This window comes from Dysidea avara, chromosome 11, assembly GCF_963678975.1.
Source record: "Dysidea avara chromosome 11, odDysAvar1.4, whole genome shotgun sequence".
Taxonomy (NCBI): Eukaryota; Metazoa; Porifera; class Demospongiae; order Dictyoceratida; family Dysideidae; genus Dysidea; species Dysidea avara.
Genome location: NC_089282.1, coordinates 1,385,428 through 1,411,056, shown reverse-complemented (window position 1 = coordinate 1,411,056; position 25,629 = coordinate 1,385,428). Strand labels below are relative to the sequence as shown.

The following is a 25,629-nucleotide window of genomic DNA, read 5'->3' as shown; positions in this document are numbered from 1 at the left end:
TGGTAAGGGTATATTCCTGGTGACTAGTGATAATACTCATGGCTACTATACTGTACATGCAGGTACAGTAATTATAGGCATAGCTTTTTGCATCTGCACTGATGGGATAAAGGAAGGTATTAATTGGAAGACAACACAAGAACTGGGAAAAGAAACAACAGGCCTTAATGCAAACACATAGTTTTGCCAGGATCTCTTAGAGGTATTCTTTGGTAAACAGTGTACTCAGGGAGGATGCAATGACAATCCAACAAGCCATCAGTTTTTAAAGAATACTGGTGTCAATACAAATTCAGGCAACTGCAGCTACAGACCCTGCACATGGAAACGACCATTACTTCAAGATGCTGAAATCGATGAAACACCACTACCACGAAGATAGTGTGGTAAACCATAGAAGCAATATTATTATTTTAATTTATCACAGCAAAATATGTTATAGTTATATCCTGGTACGAGGGTGATATCATTGTTATTACATGAGTCCGAGGCGGAGCCGAGGACGAGTGTAATAACAATGATATTATCCGAGTATACGGGATATAACTGTTTTATATCCCAGTGCGCGGGAGTGCGCAGAAGTTTACGGATAGTAAATTAAGTTCCGGTTTGAGTTCCTGTCACTGTGCTCAAGATTTTGTCCGAATTGTGTGGAGATTCTGCTTCGTAGCTACAAGAGAGACGTTACATACTGCCTACAAACTGTAGCGAAGGGCGGTGTTATGAAGCAGCGGTTCCAGGTGCGATTCGCCTTCGTCAGAAATTGGTATGGTGGTGTCGCGTGGTGTGCAAGAGAAAAATAAAGACCAACAAGTGGCTACCATAGTCCGAGATAGAACGATGAAGCTAGAGGAAGTTAGTTCTTCACCATAGTGGCCGTTGGGAGTGATTGCTGGAGCGAAAATTGTCACGGACTATTTTTGACATTTGTTAAACTATCACGGTATTGGTAACTTGTAGTGTTATTGTGTAAAGGATTAACAGTTTTCTTGTAAGATTTAGGTAGTTTTAAGTGCTGTATTGGTGTGTTTTGTATCAATATTTCCTTGTTTGGCTCTTTGTTCCATTGGTAAACAATGCCATTCACGGTTATTATGATGTCACGAAAGAGACTGAGTGGCTCCGCAACAGGGTGATAAGTTAGTCATTACTGGGTGATAACTAATATATCGTACAGTAGCAGCGCAGCTCTGTCTAGCTGTATGGTAGTTATAACCCAGCGTGGCGCTTTGATACTCCCATGCACTGGGGTTTAAATGTACAAATACATTGCTGGTATACAAAAGAACCTGACTCTAACCAAGAGTGTAGGTTAATGTAAAAAGTTGCCAGCTAGCTATAAGACACACAAAGTACAATAAACAAAGCATCAGTCAAATAACGCCGTAACAGTGATGTGGTAGAATATAACAGTCTTTTGAAATGTCCGAATTAAAAGATGTTGGCAAGTTTACCTTCTCTAAATAAAATAATAAATCCTTTGGTATGGATCCTAACGCCCCAACAATTATAGGAATGATGAATACTTTTCTACATTTCCACATTCTAACAACTTCAATTTTTAAATCCACATATTTTGTTTGTTTTTCAACAACCTTTATTGTTATTATTACTGCTATAATAATTGTACTGTATTATATATAGTATATTACAATATAGGATATTGCTTCATAATTTCTTCAATTCTTTACGAAGTCCTTTCTTTTTCTTACTATTGACACACGACAAGTGTTTGTACTGTTCCATCCATTGTGGTTATACTATATCAACGGATAGTTAGCCACATGCTTATGATGGCAGTTAATAACTCAGCCTTCTACTCATCATTTTGTATGCTATTGTTTACAACATCCCAGTAAAACAAAACATTAACATCACTCTTTACAACTTCCAGTATTTCTCTCCCGGATGACTGTACAGTGGCCTGTTCAAGATGAGCACTTAATCTCACTTGCATATAGTTTTTCAATTTCTTTAAATAGCAAAAAAGACATCATTTACTTCATATAGTCCACCTCTGTTAATAATCTTAACCCACTGAGATGTATACTCCACAAAAAATGTCACTGGATGTATAGAGTCTTCGTTGTTTGGTTTCATTCTATTCAAGCATTCCACAAATGTTGCGTACTTCTCCCCATGCTGCTTCAAAACATTTTGGTACAGTTTCTTTGCAACATATCCACATGCATACCTCAATACATTCTCTTTGCCCACTGTTAACTCGGTTGGTGTTTCAGCTGGTTGTTCCACATGTGTCTTGAACCATAGATCTATGCTTGAACACAGATGTCAGTATTCTCCAAAAATTTGCTGGTTCATTAGTTGCATCACTAACGGTTCTGTCATATGAGGACAGCTTAATGCCTCGCACTATTCCCTCCAATATTTTGACAATTTGTTGGCCCGTAGCTATGTCTGCAAATTCCATCCATATCATTTCTCTAAGTTGTGCTGGTGTTGTTGACTTACTTACATGTAGCACTGACTGCATTGTAGATATTTGGGCTTCGGAGAAAGACTTAAAGCTGATTGCATGTCTTATTTCTTTAAGATGTGAAGCAACTCCAGGATGTATTCTTAATTCTGCCAGTCCTAGCTGTCTCCACAGCTAATTCACTCTTCTCAGTGAACTGCGCACCTGACTGGCTAGCTCCCTCTACAGTACTCACAATGTCTCCTCTACGTTCATAGTACTCGAGCCCTTAATACGGTTACTATCGTTACATCATGTTTTTACTACGTAATACTTTCACGTGACCGTAACAAGGATTGTCAAACGGTTGTTAAATGCATCACTAATCCCTGTTAGGGTATATTATCTATGTTGAAACAAGCTGGAGTATTGCATTATATTGAGACAATAAGAAATGTTATATCCCTACTGTGCTAAAGACATAATGGAAATGCACATTAAGGATATCATTTCTTATTGTTTTACTGTGATTTAATATCGTGCACTACTCCAGCTTGTTTCAGTACTTTTTATCAATGTGCTATGGTCCCTACTCTAGTTGAAAATTCCAAATATTTTTGTGTACTTGTATATATACAGTGTGACACACAGAACAAACAGGATTATATATTTCAGCTTACTGTTTTGTGGCATGTCTTGTCATAGGTTCACCATCTATGATTTCAAATACGAAGTACTTTTGACACCTTGCCCTTTGTCTATCCTTGAACCACAGCTAACAAGGTGCATTGTGACGTCATGTCCACAGATTGATCCAGCTTTTATATCACTTCTTCCTTCCTTATAAACCATTTGAACAACGTACGTGGCACACGTCACTGAGATGCAAAACAGCCACTGAATTTCTGCTATTCCGAATTTCTAATATCTAGTATCTTTGTAGCTACAATCTTGAGTGGCCACTTTTGAAAACTTAATAAAACTTGCTTAGTTAGCTGTACAAGTTCTAAATTACGTACTCATAGAATATTCACGCTTTATATTATACTGTGAATTATAATTACAGCTGATTGAAGCAGTATCTCATAAGTGCTGGAGGCTCACAGGCTAGTATATAGCAAACATACTCTAGCACAATCTGAAGTGTGCAACAAACAATTGTAGTAGCAGACAACGTTGAACAAATTATAAAATGTGATTAATTAAGTGGTGACACGAGTACACTGAATCCTGTGGATATACAACTCCATTAACAGTAAAACTCAAATATGGCTTCTATCCACTTAAACTTAAATTCCTCACTAGCATTATATATACTACAAGGAGGCACATGCTCTAGTACTTAATGTTACTGGCACAACAAAGCAAATCAACAGCAAGTAATGTACCAAATAATTATAACATGTTACCAAAATTTTTCTTACAGCTTTGGTTGCTTGTACTACTAGAAATGAGTTTGAATGGCAGCACTGGCATAGCAGAAGTTAGCTAGCTATTCTGAGCCTTACCTTGACTCATTGGACATGCTACTGAGGCAGCCCAGCTGCATTCACAGAGGATGATGGAGTAGCAGTCCATTCTGTGTATCGTAAGAATGATGTAACCAATGACAGACATCACTAACAAATGATGCCATGTTCGTAATGATGATAGTAGTGTATAGAGATGCATACTCCATAGGATTCAATGCACTACTGTCGTTGAATATTTACTCTAACACAGGTTTAGTGCTGCCACGATATAGAAAAACTCTATATCATATAACGATATGAACATGTATCACGATATAGAACACACTATAACATTTGTAAGACAAACATATTCATTGTAAGTTTAAATGTATACCACAAGCAAAAGTTACTCTTGTTTATCAGGTTTTAAAGCATTTTGCCATTGCTTTGCAGTTGAGACAAGTGGCTGGCACTATATAGAAACCTTAAAACCTCCCAGTTTACTTTGGGGTTAGCTTGTTTACCACACACCTGGATCAACACATAACTTAATTAAATGCCAAATACCATATGTCTGGCCTCCCCCACATCATTACACTAAGCGGCGCCACTATTGCACAACCATTGATATAAATGATTGGCTATATCATACCACCACCTTATTATATCGATACTATCGATGTATCGTGGCAACACTACACAGGTTATTAATTCAGATTGATCCTACTAATTGTGGAGTTTCAAAAATACACAAAAACTACATTAACTAGGTACTTACCATTGTGAACAATGTGAAGGACAACATTCTCCTTAAGCTGCAACAATCGACAATAAGAACCTTTGACTATGGTGAGCACAGTATTAACTGTAATAGCTGACAATGAGCATTTACAAATTCCGCTAAATTCAGTTGTCTTTCAAAAAAGCGTCACACGATTAAAAACACATTTCTCAAATGCCACGCACTGTGTCGTACAAGCCAAACATAAAACAAAGAGAATCTCTCTTGACTTGTACAAACAAGCTGAATCAATATCCAGAATTCAAACACGTCTCTTTACACATGTTGTAATAACATTGGACAATACAACAACGGTGTAGACCTGTTATATACATGGTAATTTTATAACTATTATTGATGCATAGAAAATGTGATGTTAAAGAAAATACAAGTGGTAGTTGTCTATATAAACTATAATATGTGTACACACGTATGTATGTTGATTGCTATGTATAATAGATGTATTTCTACAAACACAAAACATAGGAAGATTGAATAATAAAATAAATTATACAAAGAAGTTAGATGCTTCACTCTACACTCCTATCACATCACTGATATGGCCCTGCAAGATATGAGCTCGTACATCTTCAAAGATTCTCTTAATATTCTCAGTATCGGTAGCACAAGTGAAGTGTGGATACATTTGGGTGGCTCTCTGTGGGGGAGCTGCTTGAATAAACATGTCACGGACAAATATTCGAGCTGCCTTGTGGTCTTTTGTAGGACCTACAGTTAACAAAAATACTAATAAACATGTGATTAAGTGACAGTAAACAATTATCTAACAAATCACTAATGTACTGCTTCCTGGATAACCATAAACACATTACGACAAACATGTGTAGAAGTACCTGTTTTTACTTGTTTTGTCACATTGCATACACGCAATCAGGATGAAACGAAGCACATTGTTAAGCAGTTTCCAAGCCACCACTCTGTTTGTCAGCTTAAAGCACAGCGAGACACAGGCCATCCATTGCTAGAAGCTTGAATCAAGAAGACGTACACACGTTATTCAGCCTCTAGAAAGCACTGAGTAGGTATCAGCCATTGATTGCCTTGGTAACTTGTCTAACAAGCACAACATCTCCATTATGGAGAGCCAACAATACCATTACAACATATCAGTGTTTGAAACACCATATAGCCAACACACAAATTTAACACAACTGATGAAACCATTACTACTATACTACTACAACCATTGGCTGTATCAAATTGTCTGCCAATGCTCGAGGTCTGTCTTAAAATAACTCATAGACAGTAGAATAAGCTGTAGCAAGTATCAGCCATTGCACCATAAATAATGTGGCTATAATGACTGCATTGTTCGGCCAGCCAAGCCCACACAACCACATAATTCACAAGTTACAACCGTTAAACAAGCATGTATTTAGTATGAAACTAATCACGGCAACACAATTGCATTGATTACTTTTTATATCATAACTACCAGATTTAGTGACTGCATTCCCATTGACAGTTACACTAGTTACTGTTATATAACATAGTAACAGACACAATACAGCATACAATACAAACTAGTATAACACAACAGCATTTAGCCCATTAATCATACATATTAATATAATGGGCTAAAGATACGGTAAGTAGACAAGGATCTCTCCATGTATACCGACCAGTGAATGACAATGTAACATTACGTACCTGTGTAGGCTGGAAAGTAATCGGCCAAATCAGAGTGCATTATCTTCTCTTCTAAGATGTCTGTTTTATTGAAGAACAAAACAAAGGACGACTTCTGAAACCACGGATAGGTGATGATTGTCTCAAACAAGGCCTTGCTCTCCTCCATACGATTCACCTCCTACAATAACACAACAATACAAGATTCCCCCACTGCTGCAGTGTATATACACTGGACAATATCATGGACTGTGTATGGTCCCACTCCCCTAAGAGAGAAATAATGCAGACCAGATGGGATGATATATCAATACATTGCCATATCACAATACACAAGAGAGTGATACAGGTATATTGATACAATTTTTACTGTACCAATAGTCATGTACCACAATATCTCAGCTGTATTGATTGGAACAGTGTATACTTAGCTATGTTTGGCATAAAGTTTTCAAAATATCCAGTTTACAACCAAAATACTGAGTTAGTAAGTATTGTCACAGAGTTTGATTAGAGAAGATACTCTGTCTTGAAATTCTGACATACAGGGTGTATATGCACATGTTTTGTAGTATTACAATATATACCATTTTAGAGTGAGTATTCAAAGGCGCCGCTCAGGGTTTACCTTGCAAGATATTACCAGGGCAATATCATGGCAATATCATGGGAACGCGGTTTGCTCATGGCTTTGATGCTCAACCAGTTCAAAGATACAAAACGTTTAGACTTGTTTTATTGAGCAACACATTGTGTGTTTAAATTTGCACATTAGAGTAGTCGTTAAGTTTAGATGATTTGACAGGAACTAAACTACATTTTAAGAAGAATGATCTGTATGCTTGGATGGTGTGTGGATGCATATTCCTACCCACAGCGCAGGAGCATGTTATCCATTGAGCAGACCACAAAACAAGAAGAATATGACAACTAGGTGAGTAGCTTGTAGTCCTAAGTACTTAACATACTTACTGCCACAATAGAGAAGGTTTAATGTATTAAAACTTTACCCCAAAAATCAATCCCACAATCAAAAGTTCCTGGCATGTGTTGAAACACAATGACGTAGGAATAATGTTCTGAGAGCTATTTGCCCACGCAATTGAAACCACAATCGATCATCAGATGCTAGTGTATAAAACAAATGGGGTGAGTGATCTGTAGTTCTTTCACCTATAAAGTGAGTGTGCCCTGAGTATTATACCATGACTGGGTCGGGATTTTGCTGATATATACACCCTTACCCCTCAGGGTTCGGGTACATATATCAGCAAAATCCCTCATACCCATGATATAACTATTACATGTATCAATACTTTCAAATCCTGTATTGTCCCATCTCTACCAAGAGTATTGGACTGTGTAGTCACAAAGTAATCAAAACCCCAAAAGAAAATAACTGCATTTTTTCTTTGCTGTCTACTCTGCAGTTTGTACTCTTGGATACAAAGAACCTGATCTGCTGACTAGGCAGAGTGCAAAAATCACAAATATTCTATGTGATAGACACCACACAAAAATACATTTATTTTCATTTATTAAGGCTTTATAGCACAAGTGCTGAAGGTCTATAGTGCGCTAGCCAACACCTATATGCTACATGCAAGAAGAAATGGGACACAAAGATATGCGTGGACTGTACCTTCTGTGGCACGCCTAAGAAGCATGTATTAAGTAGTGTCTGTCTGTTCGTCTGTCTGTGAAAAACCAAGCCTGTAGTGTCAGCAGCCATTGTCTGAAGGGATCAGTTAGTAGAAAACATTTTTAAAATTCTTGAAACTCATCAGAAGTATGGATTCTGGATGGCTTTGAAGGCATGTTTGGGCCTGATTGTACCATAACCACATGTTTCATACTATGCACTAATACAAGTTCATGTTAGTACCCAAATATTCAACCTGTAATTTGGCTTACATTTTCTTATTTTGTGTGACACACCAGCATGTATGCAGAAGAGCAGAATTACATTAAACCAGCCGTTAAGAAATACTCGCAAGCAAAATGGATGCCACACCCTTTAATTAGCTTTTTTTTTTAAATCGCTTGCACCCTTGCGGGACGACATTGCATTGGAGCAGTACTGTAAGTAACCATCGTAAAATAGCTTCAAGGTTTGTAACAACTTTTTCTTGTAGCTGACATTTGCATCAGCACATTTCACCTTACTACATTGTATTTACCTAGTTGTTATAATTACGTTAGATAAACAGCACAACATAGCTCTAGAGCTCATAGTGATTAATGCCTTCAAGGTAATCTGACACTACACCCCCAACAGTCAAAGTAAGTGGAATGATCCCATGTTATTCTCTGTATGTGGGGCTATGCAACAGGCGGCACATAACTGAAAATTAACTACTTTGAATAATTAGCTTGGGAGATCCATTTTGGTGTGCAATTAGCCTCATACTTTAGTGTTGAAGAGTTTATGATAAATTTATAGTTAGAACAAGCTGACAAGGTTTCTATGTTACCGTAGATTCCCTAAAAATTCGGCAGAAATAAATTAATTCCGTTCGTGTCTGGCTGAACAATTAGGAAAAAAATGTACCAACCCGGTGTTATTGTCGAATTTTTAGGGATCTATCCCTAATACAGTCTGCACGCTTCATGGCTATGATATTTGTGATCTGCTTACTGGTTACTTTCTGGATTTCTTTCTACAGGGCCGGACTAACAGGAACGCCTTGTGGCGGAACTGACGATACTGGCCGCAACACTCACTTCGCTTCAGCACTAACTTATATACCGTGATTGCCTACATTATCCAGAAGAGATGATCAATGTTATTACTGCATTACTTTTGTATACAGTCTCTCGACACTAATAATAATAATAGAAACCACAATCAATACTATTAAACTAGCTATCTCGTGATAATTAATTAAATCTCGCTAGCTCCCAGTTGCTGCATGAAGTGTTCCATGACTTAACAGAGCGTTATATCTGAGGGTGCATCATGTTTGTGGGCTCCAGGAGAGATGTTATTCTGTGAACAGAAACGAAGATCGTTTTGCGGTAGCCATGATGTCACACGATGATATCGTTGGACACGTTCCGTGAACAATTTCACACTTGGTGCTTCATCCAGCATCGAGGTAGCATATTATGTGAGGTCACTGGGAATCCTCAGTACTAAAGAAACCTTCGTTAACTAGTACTCCAAGTGCCGAAAAATTAGTGCGCTTATAATAGAAACTTGCTTTCCACTTGCCAAAATTTAGAGCACATTGCGTTCAAAGCACAGGGAGTGCCAAATATTTAGAGATGCCGAAATTTTAGGGAATCTACGGTATTTAGAGGCCTGAGGGTAGCCAAGCCTACATTGTCTGAGGAGCGAAAGTGTGGCTGCGGGTATTTGAGTTTCATCTTCCAAGCTGATAGCGTCAGCGTCCAGTGTTGGGCAAGTTACTTTTTAAAGTAACTAGTTACATATTACTTGCAACTGAACTATTTAGTTATAGTTACATATTACCCATAAAAAAAGTAACTATAATAATATTACATATTATATTACTTTGTGTACACAGCCTCAAGCTGTCACGTGTGAAACTACCACCTTATCACGTGACATAATTGCGCTGTTGGACAATGTGCAAATCTTGGTTATAAGCAAGAAGCTGGTGAATAAGCTTCATTCAGTAGGCTTCATTACTTCGTGGTGGCTAGGCATTACTCAGTGGATTACTAACGAGATTAGTAACTTCGTTACTTATAGTAATAATATTACGTAATATTACAGTAACTATATTACTTAAGACGCGTTACATTTGTAAGTAAAGTAACTTGAGTTATATTACCTGTTTTTATAGCGTATTTCGTTATATTACTTGATTACCACAAAAGTAACAATATTACGTAACGCATTACTCCCAACACTGTCAGCGTCTCATCAGTGCCAATGACGCCTTCTTGTCCCAACAGTAAGACTTATTTTTGTGTTTTGCTTTGCCGATTTTTGTTTGATGATTATGAATGTAGTAAACAATCACAAGCTAGACCACATGTTACTAGTAACTCTTCAACAGGCAGTAACTTCACAAGACCTCCGGACATCAAAGGATATTGTGCATTCTTTTCTTTAAAAAAAGTTAACAAGCAATTGTAATGGAAAATAACTCCACCACCACTCCAATATTTAATCTACTTATTTTGCTATTAAGCGATTGCATGGATATATAAATTTTTGAGAAATGAAATTTTCAATAAAAATGTGCAAAATTATTTTCCACATTATTCATGAATTAGCTGCCACAACTCGTAAATGATACTGCACTTCACACTATTCATGAAGCTGTCACCACTCATGAAAATAGCAGCACTGTACCAAAAATAAATTAAAACTTTTAATTGTGCAGGCTACTCATAAAAAGCACACAAACTAAGGATCTGTACTATACAATGCTTACTTCCTTCAGACAAAAATGCTATATATGATTGATGTTTACATGAGTGCAGATAACCCCTGCTATGATATGAACCCTGCCAGTAAAATTCTTTCTTCTAAATATTTATCATACAGTACGGTAGTACTGTATAGTAGGGACCACAAAGGAGTAGGCATGGCCCACGAAATAATATCACCCAAAAACAGCCTTAACTTCCTCTGACAACGATCAGGCAGTATTGGTTGGGTAAAACTAAGTCCAAACAAGCTTTCAGATCAACCCGAAACGCTTTCAACAAGTTGCTACGGAATTTTAAAATAATTCATTTAATGGGATTTTCTACTATTGACTGACTGACTGATTCCTTCAGACAAGCGTAACTCGATAATGGCTAAGGCTACGAGCTTGATTTTTTTGCTGTTTGATGCCGCTTTGGCCCAACAGGTGCCTTTTAGCATACTGCAGTACATACAATGCATTCTTCATGGACTTACCAGTGTCCTCCTTTGTGTCCCATTCATCTTTGCTGACAACGAAAAGTGTCCATTTGGCGATAGCACGTGATGGCTTCCCTTCGTAACGGAAATCATCCGTATTTGTCATAGTGGCTATTTTGATAGCAGAGGTGTTTTCAAACAGTTCTTGATTCATACTGCTGTGTAACGGGTTGAACATAGCCGACCACAAAGTGTAATGGATACTTCACTTTTCAGACAATAATTGGGGCACATGGCGCCATTTCAGATGCGGTATGCTAGGGTTCACCAGTCATAATAATTATTTACAAAAAAAGTTAACAAACAAGTACACAGAAAAATTTAGAATTTTCAATTAGAGTAGGGACCATAGCACATAGATAAAAAGTACTGAAACAAGTTGGAGTAGTGCACGATATTAAATCACAGTAAAACAATAAGAAGTGTTATATGCCTACTGTGCTTGTTTCAGTACTTTTTATCGGTCCCTACTCTAGTTGAAAATTCCAAATTTTTCGTAATTAATAGATCATGCTAGACATGAAATGGTTAAATGATAGTATTTTAAAAATTGTTAATTTAAAATTGAAGTAGGGATCTATGCAATAAAAAGTAGTGAAACAAGAGATGAATGATGGTATTACAGCATAGCTCGGTGAAAAAGTCCCTACTTTGGCAAAATTAACAATTTTTAAATACTAGTTTGTTCAGTTATTTTTTTGTTGTACTATATAATAGCTAACTGTAGCAAATAAGAAACACACACATAACAACTACGAAGACCATTAGCTAGCTATTAAGTTCCTGTACAGCTTATTAAAGTATGTAGTGTGCCAAAATTGAAAGCACATAGGCCCATAGTAGTGTGTATAGCTTACTTTTGATTGTAGTAGCAGTGGCACTCAGATCTATGACCTGTCTCAGTATGATGGTCTGCGTTCTATTCACCCGGGCCAGAAGTTGTTCGAATGAACAGTTGTCTGGAGCTTGGTCTCGATACAGGATGAAGTAATACAATTCCCACTCGAGTACTATCCAATCACTCACTGATCTCGCCGTCCAGCACTGAGTGGCTGAGTCAGTGCGTTCAGTGGAACAAGCCGTATCAGTCCGTCTATTAAGTAACACATTTCTTAATCGATTGCAGTCCAGGCATTGGAAAAAGTCGAAGTGACAACTCAGCAGTCTTAATGTTTCACGTGCAACACTTGAAATTATAAGCACCCCGCTCTTTCAGCAGCATAAGCAAGCAGCATAAACAAGCAGCATAAGCGTTTTCAGAAATAATTTTGTGGTGTCTACAGAAGTGTTGATATGGAAAATTAACGCCTCGGTATGGTTTCGATGCTTGAAGAAGAAGACAACCAATCTGAATGAAGATAAAAGGAAAGACAAGGCGCACAGGGTGTACACTCGTCAGAACCTCAAAAGGCACATCCTACCGGTGAGTTTGGTAAAATAGTGACTGTGCGCTTCTTTGTTTAAGCTCTAGGCTTGTGACTGTGGTCAGTGAATGAGATGAAATTTCAAGTTTTGGAAATTTAAAAAAAATTCTATATCCGGTCACCGGTAGTGTTTTCTTGTTGTTGTTTTTTTTAATGCTGTATTTCATGTTAGATGGACTAATACTATTCCATAAAGGTGATTTTTGTGGCGTAAGATGTCTCTAGGATGATTTTTAAAGGCGGCATTTTAGGTGGTGCGCATCATTTTCAGGGGGATCCCTACTTCTGTTTGATATACTGTATATATGTTATAGTTAAAGCACTGCCGCGCATCTACGGAAAATACAGCATGAAGAGGCGTGTCAAAAAGCTAATACAGCATGAAGCAAAGCCAAGTGCTATATTTTCCTCAAGACACCCTCCGAGTGCTTTACTTCACGTGCACAAAAGCATAGGCGGTGCTTTAAGTGTTATATTGTACTTCCTGGTCGTTTGGCTTGGAGTGATTTTCTCTAGTACTCAAACCGTTGTGATTTTTGGTTATCAGGATATCAGTAAGTGTTTAACTAATCTATTTCTAGTCGTAGAATGAACTAACAGGATTAGTTTGGCTAGTTTTAGTGATTTACAATGTCACACAAGTGATCAATAGCGCTGTCTTAGTGGAGTCGTGTTTAAATAGCTTCGTGATCAGATGATAAGTAAGTACTTACGCAATCTATTTCTAGTCGTAAAACGAACTGGCAGGATTAGTTTGGTTAGTTATAGCAATTTACAGTGTCATGCAGGTACTGTTGTTTTCATAACATTCCTTAATAAATTCTCCACATAACTGTACCATATTTGCCCAATTAACTGCATAACTGTTCTGTATGACTCGTACAGTACAGTTATGCAGCTAATTAGTACTGTATGGACAATACAGTATGCAACATCGCTTTGATCCTCCCACGCAAAGTACAATACATTTTGCTGCATAGTGTATTGTTCATGTAGTACTAATTAGCTGCATAACTGTACTGTACAAGTCATACAGAACAGTTATGCAACTAATTGGGCAAATACAGCTCACTTGGGCAAATACAGTACAGTTATGCGGAGAATGTATTTACGAAATGTTAGAAAAACAACACACTGTAAATTGCTAAACCAGCCAACTAATCCTACAAGTTCGTTCTACAGCTAGAAATAGATATAAACACTTACTGATCATCTGATCATGAAGCTATTTAAACACGACTCCACTAAGACAGCATGATTGATCATGTGTGTGACATTGTAAATTGCTAAAACTAGCCTAACTAATCCTATTAGTTTGTTCTACAACTAGAAATAGATTATATAAACATTTACTGATATCCTGATCACCAAAAATCGCAACGGTTTGAGTACTAGAGAAAATCGCTCTGAGCCAGATGACCAGGAAGTACAATATTATATAGTTATACAACGGCCACGAGTGCTCTGCCTGATATAAACGCACGAGCCTGAGGGCCGTCAGGCCCAAAGGCAAGTGCGTTTATACAGGCAGAGCACGAGTGCACGTTGTATAACTGTTATGTACCACTCACCTAATAGGTGGGGAGAGTCTCACAAGACAGCTGTAACACTTATAAAGGCCAGGTTTCTAACATCGATTGTGGGTAACCAAGCCACACGTTGCGATGACGTTCCCCCTGCAGTACTGCAGCCACCTGAGATATTGAAAGCTAGTACTCTATGGGATAAATTATATCACTAACCTGCATTCGCTGTTGGACTCTCATCATGTAGTGCTCAGCATGCCAGTGTGCCATATAGACTAAGCACCAGACTAATTGCCATAGTGATTCTCTCGAGCGAAAAAAGCAGCTAAATAGATGGTTTAAGTAAACAAAACCTAACTATTAAACGATACTAGTCTAATTCTTACTATTCACACTGGCTAAACTCGAATCTGGTAGCATGACAAAACTAGTTACCACAATCGAACGTAAAGGTTAGTATTATTTAGAATATATTTGTTATATTGAGTCATTGTCGAAGTGGACTACAGTTTAATCTGGGCTAAGATGGCACCAGACTAGTAAGGTGTACAAGTACGTTTATATATATGTAGACTAGAGTTGTGGCCATCCACATTGGCTTTTTCGATTGCCATTGGCTGCTTGTAAACATTATACGTATTGGTGACGTTATGGCCCACAATCGACCTTAACATGTCAGGCTATAAAAGAATTCGAGTGATCTGTGAAGTGTCTTTCCACCTATTAGGTGAGGTGTCGTAGTGGTCTTCGCCACTGGCAATTGTACAAAACCGCAACCAGTGCAATATCTGTATATTGCACTGCGGTCGGTGCATTATAACGTATAATGCACTCGTTGTGGTCTACAAAACTGCAACCAGTGCGTTATAAGTTATAATGCACTCGCTGCGGTCTGCAGCAGTGCAATGTACAAATTATTTTGAACTGCCCATGCAGAGTGGTACATAACACTTAAAGCACCGCCTATGTTTTGTGTACGAAAAATACAGCACTTGGAGGGTGTCTTGAGGCAAATACAGAACTTGGCTTCACCTCACACTGTATTAGCCTCCCTCGTGTTGTATTTTCCACACACAGGCACAGTGGTGCTTTAACTGTATATAACATACAATACTACTGTACTGTATGATACACTTTGTACATACATATGTGACCATAACAAGATAACATAGACAATTCAAAACAAACAATATAACATTCAATAATTATTGTTATACAACATCTCAATATGTGGTAGGACACTTCACCAAACATTGTGGGATGGGTGGTCAGTTGGTTATCATATAAAGTATATATTTAACACTCAGGTGTGAAAACTGGTATTTTTTCAGCATATAACAGCCAGCAGTGTGGAGGTTGGTTTCTTTATATGTACTTATCACATGACAAGATAAAAGTTGATGAATTGGTAAGACTTATCACTTTTAATTCAATACGCACATTACAAGGTGCTTAGATCGTTTCGTAAACACTTCAAGTTGATGAAAAGTGACATTTTCTTCCATCAACATTTCTTGTTGTACAGTATTGCATAAAATTAATTCAACACAAAACAACATACAATCAAATGTGTACAAGCACCCCATGTAAGGTTAGTTGGGAACATGTTAGTAGCAAAGGAAATATCAAACAACATCTGCTAACACAATCTATTCTGCCATATTTGTTATCAACAGAGTGTGGTAAATATATTAACACTATTAAGAGACACACTCTTATCCATGCAAGCTCACAAGACTGTGGTAACCTCATGTGGGCAACAGTAACCATCTCTTCCACAAGATACACAAACCACTAGTTCAGTCTATATCATGTAGTAAGATTACAAGTATAGCCAGTATAATATTATTACATGGCGATAAAGTTTATAATTATTTATAACAAAGATAATCTTTAAAGATGTTAAACTAAATTCCAGGGATCACTTCGATGATGTGGCTTTGTAAGATGTGGTTCTTCACTACTTCAAAGATATACTTGATGTTGTTGGTGTCTGTAGCACATGTGAAGTGGGGGTATATACTGGTAGCCTTCTCTGGTTGACAATTGACAAACATTCGGCAAATGAACTCACGAGCTGATTCAAAATCTTGCTTAGGACCTGCAAAATAGCAAGTTATAATATCCTATACCTACAGGGAAGACAACTACTACACTACGTCCTAACTATAAGGACACTATTATCAGACTATGGAAACATAGGCCTGCTAATACTATAGAGTCTTTGTGCAATGAGCCTAAATACGGACAGTCAATAGAGTCCTGATTATCAAGGTCTCTTGTCAGATTACGACCTTAAAACAAAGTGTCTAGATTGAGGACGTGTCTATATTAACAGGTTACACTACATTTACAACAGTACAAGCATACAATATCTCATTACAATACAGCTACCATGTACCAACACTTAACACATATGTACCTGTGTAATCTGGGAAATACTCAGCCAAGTGAGAGTAGGCAATTTTCTCCTCCAAGATGTCCTTTTTATTAAGGAACAAAACAATGGAAGACTTTGCAAACCATGGGTAGGTGATAATAGTCTCAAACAAGGCTTTACTCTCCTCCATACGATTAACTTTCTAAAAACAATAATAAGTTAGCAGTGAGTATCTAAACCTACACTGCAAGTCCCTGTGGACCAACGCACATGAAAAAAACTAACTAATCGAAACACGGAATATATATATATAACACGGGTATAAAAAAATAGTGTCCTCGTATGATAAATACCAACAAATATATTTACTTACTAAATATAACCAATGTGACTATTTCTTAGTTACTGACAGATTTTTTTCAAGAAAATAGAATTGCTTAGCATGCACACAAAAGCACAGATATTACTTGGTGCATTGTTATGAAACCTCTCGATTGTGGCCACACAAGGATAAAATAAATATTGGTTAAGATGGGTACCATTGTTACACTGTCTTTGTAGCCCGCATGTCAATACTTTACAAAGAGAATAACAAAGGAAGATGACATAACGCAAGTACCAAGAACAATTCAATCAAGCATACTCTGAATATGCAATACATTGAGAATAGAAAACCTCATAAGGTGTGTTGTACACATGAGCATTTGTATGTGAACGCCGCGTGCAGTATAGATGTAGCATAATGTGTAATATGTGTGGTGTGTGTACATCCCTTCATATGGTATGTGTGCTTTAGCTATATCTTCCTGATCACCATCCAGACATGTTATAGTTCATCTTCTACCTACTGGACTAAAATGAATGCCCCAATAATGATGTGATTGCTATAATGTGATCATAAATGAGAAGCCGACTAAGATGGCATAACCAATGGTCAAAGATGGCATAACCAATGGTCGAAGTCCAGTAATAAGAATGCCATGTGAGGAAACCTAACATACAACATCCTGATGGCAGTAGACTTGTACGTCCTTTTTACCAAAAACAGATATGGCTTACAAGTGTACACTTCAGCAAACTGCCAATTTCAAAATTGATATAACAACAGTGTCCCTGGGTAATGACGACGAGTAATGGTAGTAATTAGCACATTTGTACATATGAGTTACTCACCATAATCTTCTTGGGTATTTCTTTTTTTGCTTATTATGTTAAACTATTCAAAGCTTGCACCCCCGCTAACCTACTAGCACCATAAGAAGTATTCAATCAGGAAATTAGGCATGAAGGAAGCCTATACAAAGTGTACCACATAATGTATAGAATTCTAGCAGACAGATTTGATGCTTGCAATTTCTAGCTGCTGAGAAGTGGCAAACAAAACAAGAGATTGCCATGGGCCGCATACAGTTATATAACAAAAATTGCTACCACAATTTTGATAACACTGTCCTGGGTTACTTTTAACTCAAGACTACCCAAGTTATCAAGCTTGAGTCAGCCCTAGTTCACACTACTGCCAGAAAGCATGCTGGGGACTGCATGCGCCAAACAATAATGAGTGCACAATGTATAAGACAATTCTTTGATTAGGCACTTAGTAAAACTGTACTGAAATTGTAGTAACAATGTGAAGAATAAGCTGTGCAATGTTATGATAGTTAGTGGGTGCCTCCCTTGCCAATGTCAGTAGAACAAAACAGCTAGGAGTCTACCGGAAGAATAGCACATCTTACGGTATGTTGTAGAATACTTCTGGAGTGTAGAAAACACCTGCCGTGTGGCCAACAGAAGCAATTATTGTTGACTGAGTTGACCAGCCAGAATGTGTTTTCACATTGTATCCTGGCCCGGGGCCAACCCGTGCCAGCTCGGTTTGGCACAGATTGATTTACACTGCAGTGCATTTTGTGCTGTATCTAGGTTACAAGGTAGAGTGAACGTATTATATTCTTATATAGTAGTTCGTTTACAGCACTATTGGCTATAGCACTTCATTTACCATCTCTCCACAAAGTTTCCTAAAGCACTACATTCACTAAAAAATTGCTATATATCATCCAAAGAAACTGTATTCGACCGGTTAATAGCCACGGCTTGTATAATAGCCACCCCCGGATAGTAGCCACTCCACAACCTAGAATTATTGTCATAAGAGCCGCAGCTTGTATATGAATATACTGATGCAAGTGTTGATAAGACACACGTTTGAAGCAGAAACCGGACAAAGAAGTTATTTTAAGCCAGGAAAGAGTATTTTTGAGAGAAATTCTAATGAAGGGTGATTAAAAAGTAAGTCACTCGTGAATCCGTATAAACACCATGGGCTGCTGCCACACAAGCCCATAGAAGCCGCCCCTGCATAGTAGCCGCAGGGTTTTCCTTGCTGAAAGTGATAGTAGCTGCAGCTATTAACCAGTCAAATACGATTTATACATGTTATATACATGGAGTTTAATTGGCATAGTGTTGATACAGGCTAACTATTAGTACTTACAAAGCAGTCCAGTCAGCTGCTAAAGAAGTGTTACAAGTTTTTACTGTGATCTCTCAATTAGAGGTTGAAATAATTCACTTTATTGTGTAGGGTACATTATACTATCGTTAACCCGGAAACTGCTACAAGATCAATAAGGCACAACGCAATACAAGTCACTTGATGAATTTATTTTTGAGTCATTATCAATTTCACTGTAGTCAGGGGTTAATCTAGGGGGGGGCGGGGGGGGGCACAGGCCCCCTCTGGGTTAGCTATTGCCCCCCCTAGGTTTATACCTAAAGCCTTGAGAAATGGAAAGGTTTAATTGATCCCAAAGTTGTATAATCCAATGGTCAATATTCAATGGCATCACAGTAAAATTTCACCAAAATTGAGTATATTTACACCTAAATTTTCAAAATTTTCCTGGGGGAGCATGCCCCCAGACCCCCCTAGAATCCGAAGCGACTTACTTCGCCCCCTCTAGGTTAATATTCTGGGTTGAGCCCTGGTAGTGGATCTATACTGCTGGCTGAAGGTGTCCCACTTTCTGGGTTGATGACTCTTGGTATTGCACAAAGATTAATATAGTGTTTGTGTGTTATTGCATTGAAGTGCAATTGACTAGAGCAGCTATTTGCATACCTTCTGAAGAACCAAAGAATGGCTTGTGTTACTGCAAGGACATTGTAGAATAGTTTACAGGCTGTATTAACGTAATTGTTTTTGTCTTGCACACCAGGGAAGGCCTTTCATTACACAGCAACACAATTAGAAGTTTACCATGCACTTGTATATATAGTTAACATTTTCCTAACATGTGCTATACACCTGAATAGTATCCAAGAGTATTAGATGGCGTATCAGTTCATGAGTGTGTGAAGTAACAAGTATATCTCTTAATAATGGTTGCTGCATTTAGCCTAAATCAGTCACTAAACCATGAGAAAACACAACAGTGTTAAAGGAATCACCCAAAAACTAGCCTCACTTTCCCAGACAACAATGAGGCAGTATTGATTAGGTAAAACTAAGCCCAAACAAGTTTTCAAATCAACCTGAAATGTTTTCAACAAAATGCTACAGAATTTAAAAAAATATATATATAACGTAGTGACTGACTGACTGATGCCATCAGACAAGCATAACTCGGTAACGGTTAAGGCTACGAACTTGATTTTTTTACTGTTCAACGTCGCTTTGGTCCAAGAGGTGCTTTTTGGCATACCACAGTATGTACAATACATTCTTCATGAACTTACCAGTGTCCTCCTTTGTGTTCATTCATTTTTGCTGACAGCGAAGTGTCAATTTGGTGGTAACACGTGATGGCTTCCCTTCGTAACGGAAATCGTCCATATTTTTCAGTGGCTACTTTGATTACAGGGGTGCTTTCAGAACAGTTCTTACTGCTATGTAATTGGTTGAACATAGCTGACAACGAAGCATAATAGATACTTCACTTTTCAGATGATAATTGATATAACTGGGGCACGTGGTACCATTTCCCCCCTTTCTTTTGATGCGGTATGCATGGATTGCAGGGGTGCTGTTCTTGATTGGTATAGCTGACAACGAAGCGTAATGGATACTTCACTTTTCAGACAATAATTGATATAGCTGTGGAGGGCTGCGCCATTTCTTTCTTTTGATGCGGTATGTATGAGTTCACCAGTCATAATATTCACAAAAAAAGTTAACAAACAAGTACACAAAAAAAAAATTGGAATTTTCAACTAGAGTAGGGACCATAGCACATCGATAGAAAGTACTGAAACAAGCTGGAGTAGGAAACGATATTAAATCACAGTAAAACAATAAGAAGTGCTATATCCCTACTAGTGGTGTGCGATATAGGAAGTTTTCCTATCACGATTATAGCACACAATATATCTCGATACGATATATATCGCAATATACAAACTCATCACTCAGCTTGTGTATTTACACTGATGACACTTGTAGCAGTGACGTACTAGAAGTACAATATTACATTGTACGTATGTACATGACTAGCATACAACATTGCAAGCTCTTTTGTCAAAAAATGTACAGTGTACAATGACATCTTGGCTAGATTTTTTTCTAATTATAGCCAAAATCTATACCTAGGTTTATATCACGATATAGAAAATTTTATCACGATCTATCGATATATATCACATATCGCACATCACTAATCCTTACTGTGTGTCTCTGTTATGGTATCTTAAGCACAGTAGGGATATAATACTTCTTATTGTTTTACTGTGATTTAATATCGTGCACTACTCCAGCTTGTTTCAGTACTTTTTATCAATGAGCTATGGTCCCTACTCCAGCTAAAAATTCTAATTTTTTTTTGTGTACTTGTAATAGCTGTTTAACATGAAAAGCTGGCAAGCAAAGACCTGTTGTTCACATACACATCCATTTCAAGTAAACGGACAATTACTGAAACATCCATGTTACTCCACACAATCATTTATCACAGGCTAATATAATACACTAGACCATGCAGTCAATCAATAGAGGTATCTGCTTGACATCATATTAAACATTAACCAGATAATCGCTGGTTATTCATAGATGTGTGAGGTTAACAAATTACTATGAGCAAAAGAACATTAACACCAAGAAGGAAGCTATGCTACCAAATATGTTATACTTTAATGACCAGTAGTTTTAATGTCGTCATTCTATTAAGTGTACACTTGTTACTACAATGGTATTAGACTGGTGAAATGATGCTTCTCAACTATGGCTCCATTATCCAATCCATACCATGAACATCTTCCTTTTCAAACACATTCCTAACATTAGTGCTATCAAGTACACTACAACTTGACCCCTCTTATAAAATAGTGTAGCAGCTTTATTGCATATTACTGTCATTATCAACAATTATACTTTACCACTGTTTAGCTTTAAACACAATTTCTATTTCACTGCCATAGCTGTTGCTGTGCATGCTGCTGTTACATACAACCAAACTCCACACGTTGCTGGGGATTTCCAAATCTTTGCAACACGTCTGTACTCTGTAAAGCGCAAAGCAAAAATGTGATACTTCCCATCTGCAACCGGTAAACCAGATCAACCGGCTTGGCCACTTGTTGGTGTTAAACTCGTGCTTCAATGTTTCACTCAGCTACACACATCTCATCACACGTTACAGGTAACAAACAGTACACACAAAGGACGCACATGTGAACACATTGTACATAGACAGTACAAAGATTAAGAAATCCCCAGTAGCAAATGATAGGCTGACCACACATCAAATTAGCAATGTTTCATTAACACCACCAAGACCACTGCCACCCATGTATTATAACAATATGGTATGTTAGAGGTTACAAATATTACAGAAATACATCAAATACTATTGTTATTTGGTTAAGCATTGGTTGCTGTGGTCACTACTAAGGGTTACAAATAAAATGCAGCCTTAATGTGTGGCCAATGACTATTTCTGTTCTAGTGTTTACTAATTCTTTTTGAGACATAGAAATGACAAAGTACAAACAAATATCATTGAAGGTTGGCCACACGTCGTAGCCCAATGACATTACCATGGCATGTACCAATACTTTGAAACTCATTCAAACACAATGAAGCACTCGCTTGTTAAAAAGAAAAGTCGATTACCATGTTGCACGGCTGAAGAACACTGATAACTGTGATAATGGATGCTGTGTACTTCTACTAGAGGTCGGAATTAAATGGGTTTGGTTTCAAAATGTCATGACCAACCATTTCTGGACAGATATTACTCAGCTTAAATGTCACCGAATAATCACACCCTTTAAATGATTACGATAAGCCATTGAATCAGTACTGTAGGACAAGTCCCACATGCAGCATTAATAGAATTGTGTAATAAGATAATACATGCATATAGTATATATACATATCATGGTATTTGTATAGTGAAGCATTACACATAGAGAACGTATGGCCATTTATTTACTATTCGTGGTGATTGAATTGTCTACCATCTGTTAACACTACTGTATCTATTAAACATAGTTCATTACCGTTTCCCAGTTATTTCTTCTCTGATATTTTCTATAGGAGCCATGAAATAACATAGACATCTCCTACTCCTTTATGGTGAGGCCTCAAAACTCGCTGACTGCTAATTGAGCACTGCTGCTCCCATTAAAATCACCAGTGTTTAACCAAATAAACATAGTACATTGTCTTGATGCATTACAGGACATTAGCCATGTCACAACAATAACACAATATTAACAGACCTCTCCTTCAGCTTCAGAATAACTCAACACCTGGTCATATTCACTGATTGCGACCAAGAACAAAACAGAAGTGACTCCCTCAAAACAGTGAATCCATTTTCTTCTTTCTGATCTCTGTCCACCAACATCCACCATCCTAAGAATATAATTAAGAATATTAATAGTTTGCAAATACTTGTACACACAGAGTGATATCAGCCATACAATGCATGTCTACTACCCTAAGCACCGGTTTTATCTTTATTTTCCAGCACAGTACTATTAACTAGAGAATAATAAGCATCTGGTCCAAACAGTCTGGGCACTCTACAACAAGGTGAACCTACTGTTGCTAATGAATCACTAATGACTAATAAAATGAACTCAAAGTGAATAATTTTGTGTATACTAACCATCATATGTGGTTAGATGAAACAGCTATGAAACAAAGCAACACTCACCATGATTAATAAAATGAATTGTGTATTATATCACCTTATCACTACACTATACCAAAACTTCTCTAACACAAATATATTATACCTAACACTACCACAAGAACTTGTCATCAAATATAAAAAATATCACAATATTCACACATACAAACGTAATACAATCTGACCAACCTAAACGTCACATTTTGAATGGGGAAAAGGTATTCCACGATTCCAGAGGTTGGCACACGCACTCTCAATACATCCTGCACAGTTGGGACATAATCTTTGCCACAGATACGATCCAGATCATCCAAATAGCTACACAAAAATGTATTAAACATGATAAATATAGTAACACATTAAACCAACAGGAAATCATTACACTGTATTGTTCAAATTTTGCATGGTAGCAGAATAGCCTTGCAATGTCATGTAGAGTTTTCCCATGGATGTAAATTTCTCAACACATTTCTCAAAATTTCCAAACATGGCTATAGGTGACAACAGTTATGTGCAAGGTAGGGTATTTTTTGTGCTCATGAAAAACTATCACATCCTGGAACCATGCAAGATTAAACATGCGCAAATGGAACACTAATACAAATCGAACCATTGTTACACTACTGTTAATTACTATTTAGCAGAATCCGATAACTGGAACTCTCTCCTCCGACTGTAACACTCTTTGGAGATGCCGGGATCCCTCCATAACTGGAGTATCAAGGTATGATCGCTGCTGCTAATTTCCATCATTTTGTTGGGGTCAATATCAGCAAATTTCTTCCATGCTTCCTAAAAGGATAGACACATTGACCATTACAACATATTACATGATCATGTCTACAATTTGTCAGACATGGTACAGATCAAGTTGCACTAAGTGCAAATGATTCTGTAGTGATAGAAGATCAAGTGTATTGGCTGGTGGGCTCAAAGACCTTTACAATGAACTGAAAATATGCAGAGGGATGACCTCATATTAGGAAGACAGCCAAAATACTTTCATCCCTTCTACCATCAATATTAGCACATGTATAATGGAAGGGGTTACAGGCACCCCTACATGTCTTACTAGTACACCAACCTGATTAGCAGGATTTTCATATTTAATTGACAGCTGATTCATGGCAAGTACTAGAGCCTTAATTGCCATAAACACATTGCTGTGCACTTGTCCGATATAAGCTTTCCTATCTTCTTCGCTGTATCCCTGTCCATGGATGATTCTCATCTGCTTAATAAAAGTACTCTTGCCAGACTCACCAGTACCTGAACAATAGTAACAAATAACAAGTATGACAGTTTGAAAATAATATAGGAATGTTGCTATTCCTCAAAGCTGTAAATTCACACAATCCCACAAAGCACAATACACAACAATCCCATTCTAATGGTGCATAACAACTATACTAACAAATAACAGAACACTTTACAACTACTGTTCTACACACACTGATAACCTAATAGCAGCAACTTTAGCTCTTGCTTTAGGCTTCGCTTGTCCTCTCTTAGCTGGCGAGTAATCAACCTGTCCACACGTGCCTGCTCCCGTTCTGCCTCCGATTTCATACAATTCATTGTCGTTGGCTGTTACCTACTGAGAATTGTACAACTCCAAATAACAGCCGCTGTTGTATCCAAACACCTTTCAATGATTTACTACAAACACATGTCTATCAAACACAGCAATCTCGATAATGGCATAGTGTAAACTGTTTAACGCACGTGCTGATACAACTAGTATTGCGGTACATTTAACAACAAAATCAAAGTCAGATAGTGTGACCCCTTACCTCGGGTAACAGTGACTGGCTGGCTGACACTCGCTCCCGTTACACCAGAAAAAAATTCTTTCCTTAATTAGAATTATATATGGCTGTGCTAAAAATAGCCACCTAATTTATTCATGCTTTATCTCACGTGAGAAAAATGGTAAAAGTCACACAAGATCAGACAAATGCCAACAAACTGTAAATTATT

The 25,629-nt window shown here is 37.5% G+C and overlaps 1 protein-coding gene across 4 annotated transcripts; it reads right to left on the bottom strand.

Annotated features, from left to right (window-relative positions):
- Positions 1-4,973: 4,973 nt before the first annotated feature.
- LOC136239620 (guanine nucleotide-binding protein subunit alpha-14-like) lies at positions 4,974-25,599 on the bottom strand. 4 transcript variants are annotated; one of them, XM_066030384.1, is made up of 8 exons: positions 25,443-25,599; positions 25,110-25,246; positions 24,734-24,918; positions 24,284-24,441; positions 23,839-23,967; positions 23,234-23,369; positions 6,320-6,479; positions 4,974-5,377 (listed from the first exon to the last, which is right to left on the bottom strand). In XM_066030384.1, the coding sequence occupies exons 2-8, from the start codon at positions 25,225-25,227 to the stop codon at positions 5,184-5,186; spliced, it is 1,080 nt and encodes a 359-aa protein (XP_065886456.1). In that variant the 5' UTR covers positions 25,228-25,246; positions 25,443-25,599; the 3' UTR covers positions 4,974-5,183. The 4 variants fall into 4 exon arrangements, with proteins under 4 accessions (XP_065886456.1, XP_065886458.1, XP_065886459.1 ...); XM_066030386.1 differs by having other exon boundaries at positions 25,110-25,322; positions 25,443-25,562; XM_066030387.1 differs by having other exon boundaries at positions 25,110-25,243; positions 25,443-25,535.
- Positions 25,600-25,629: the final 30 nt, after the last annotated feature.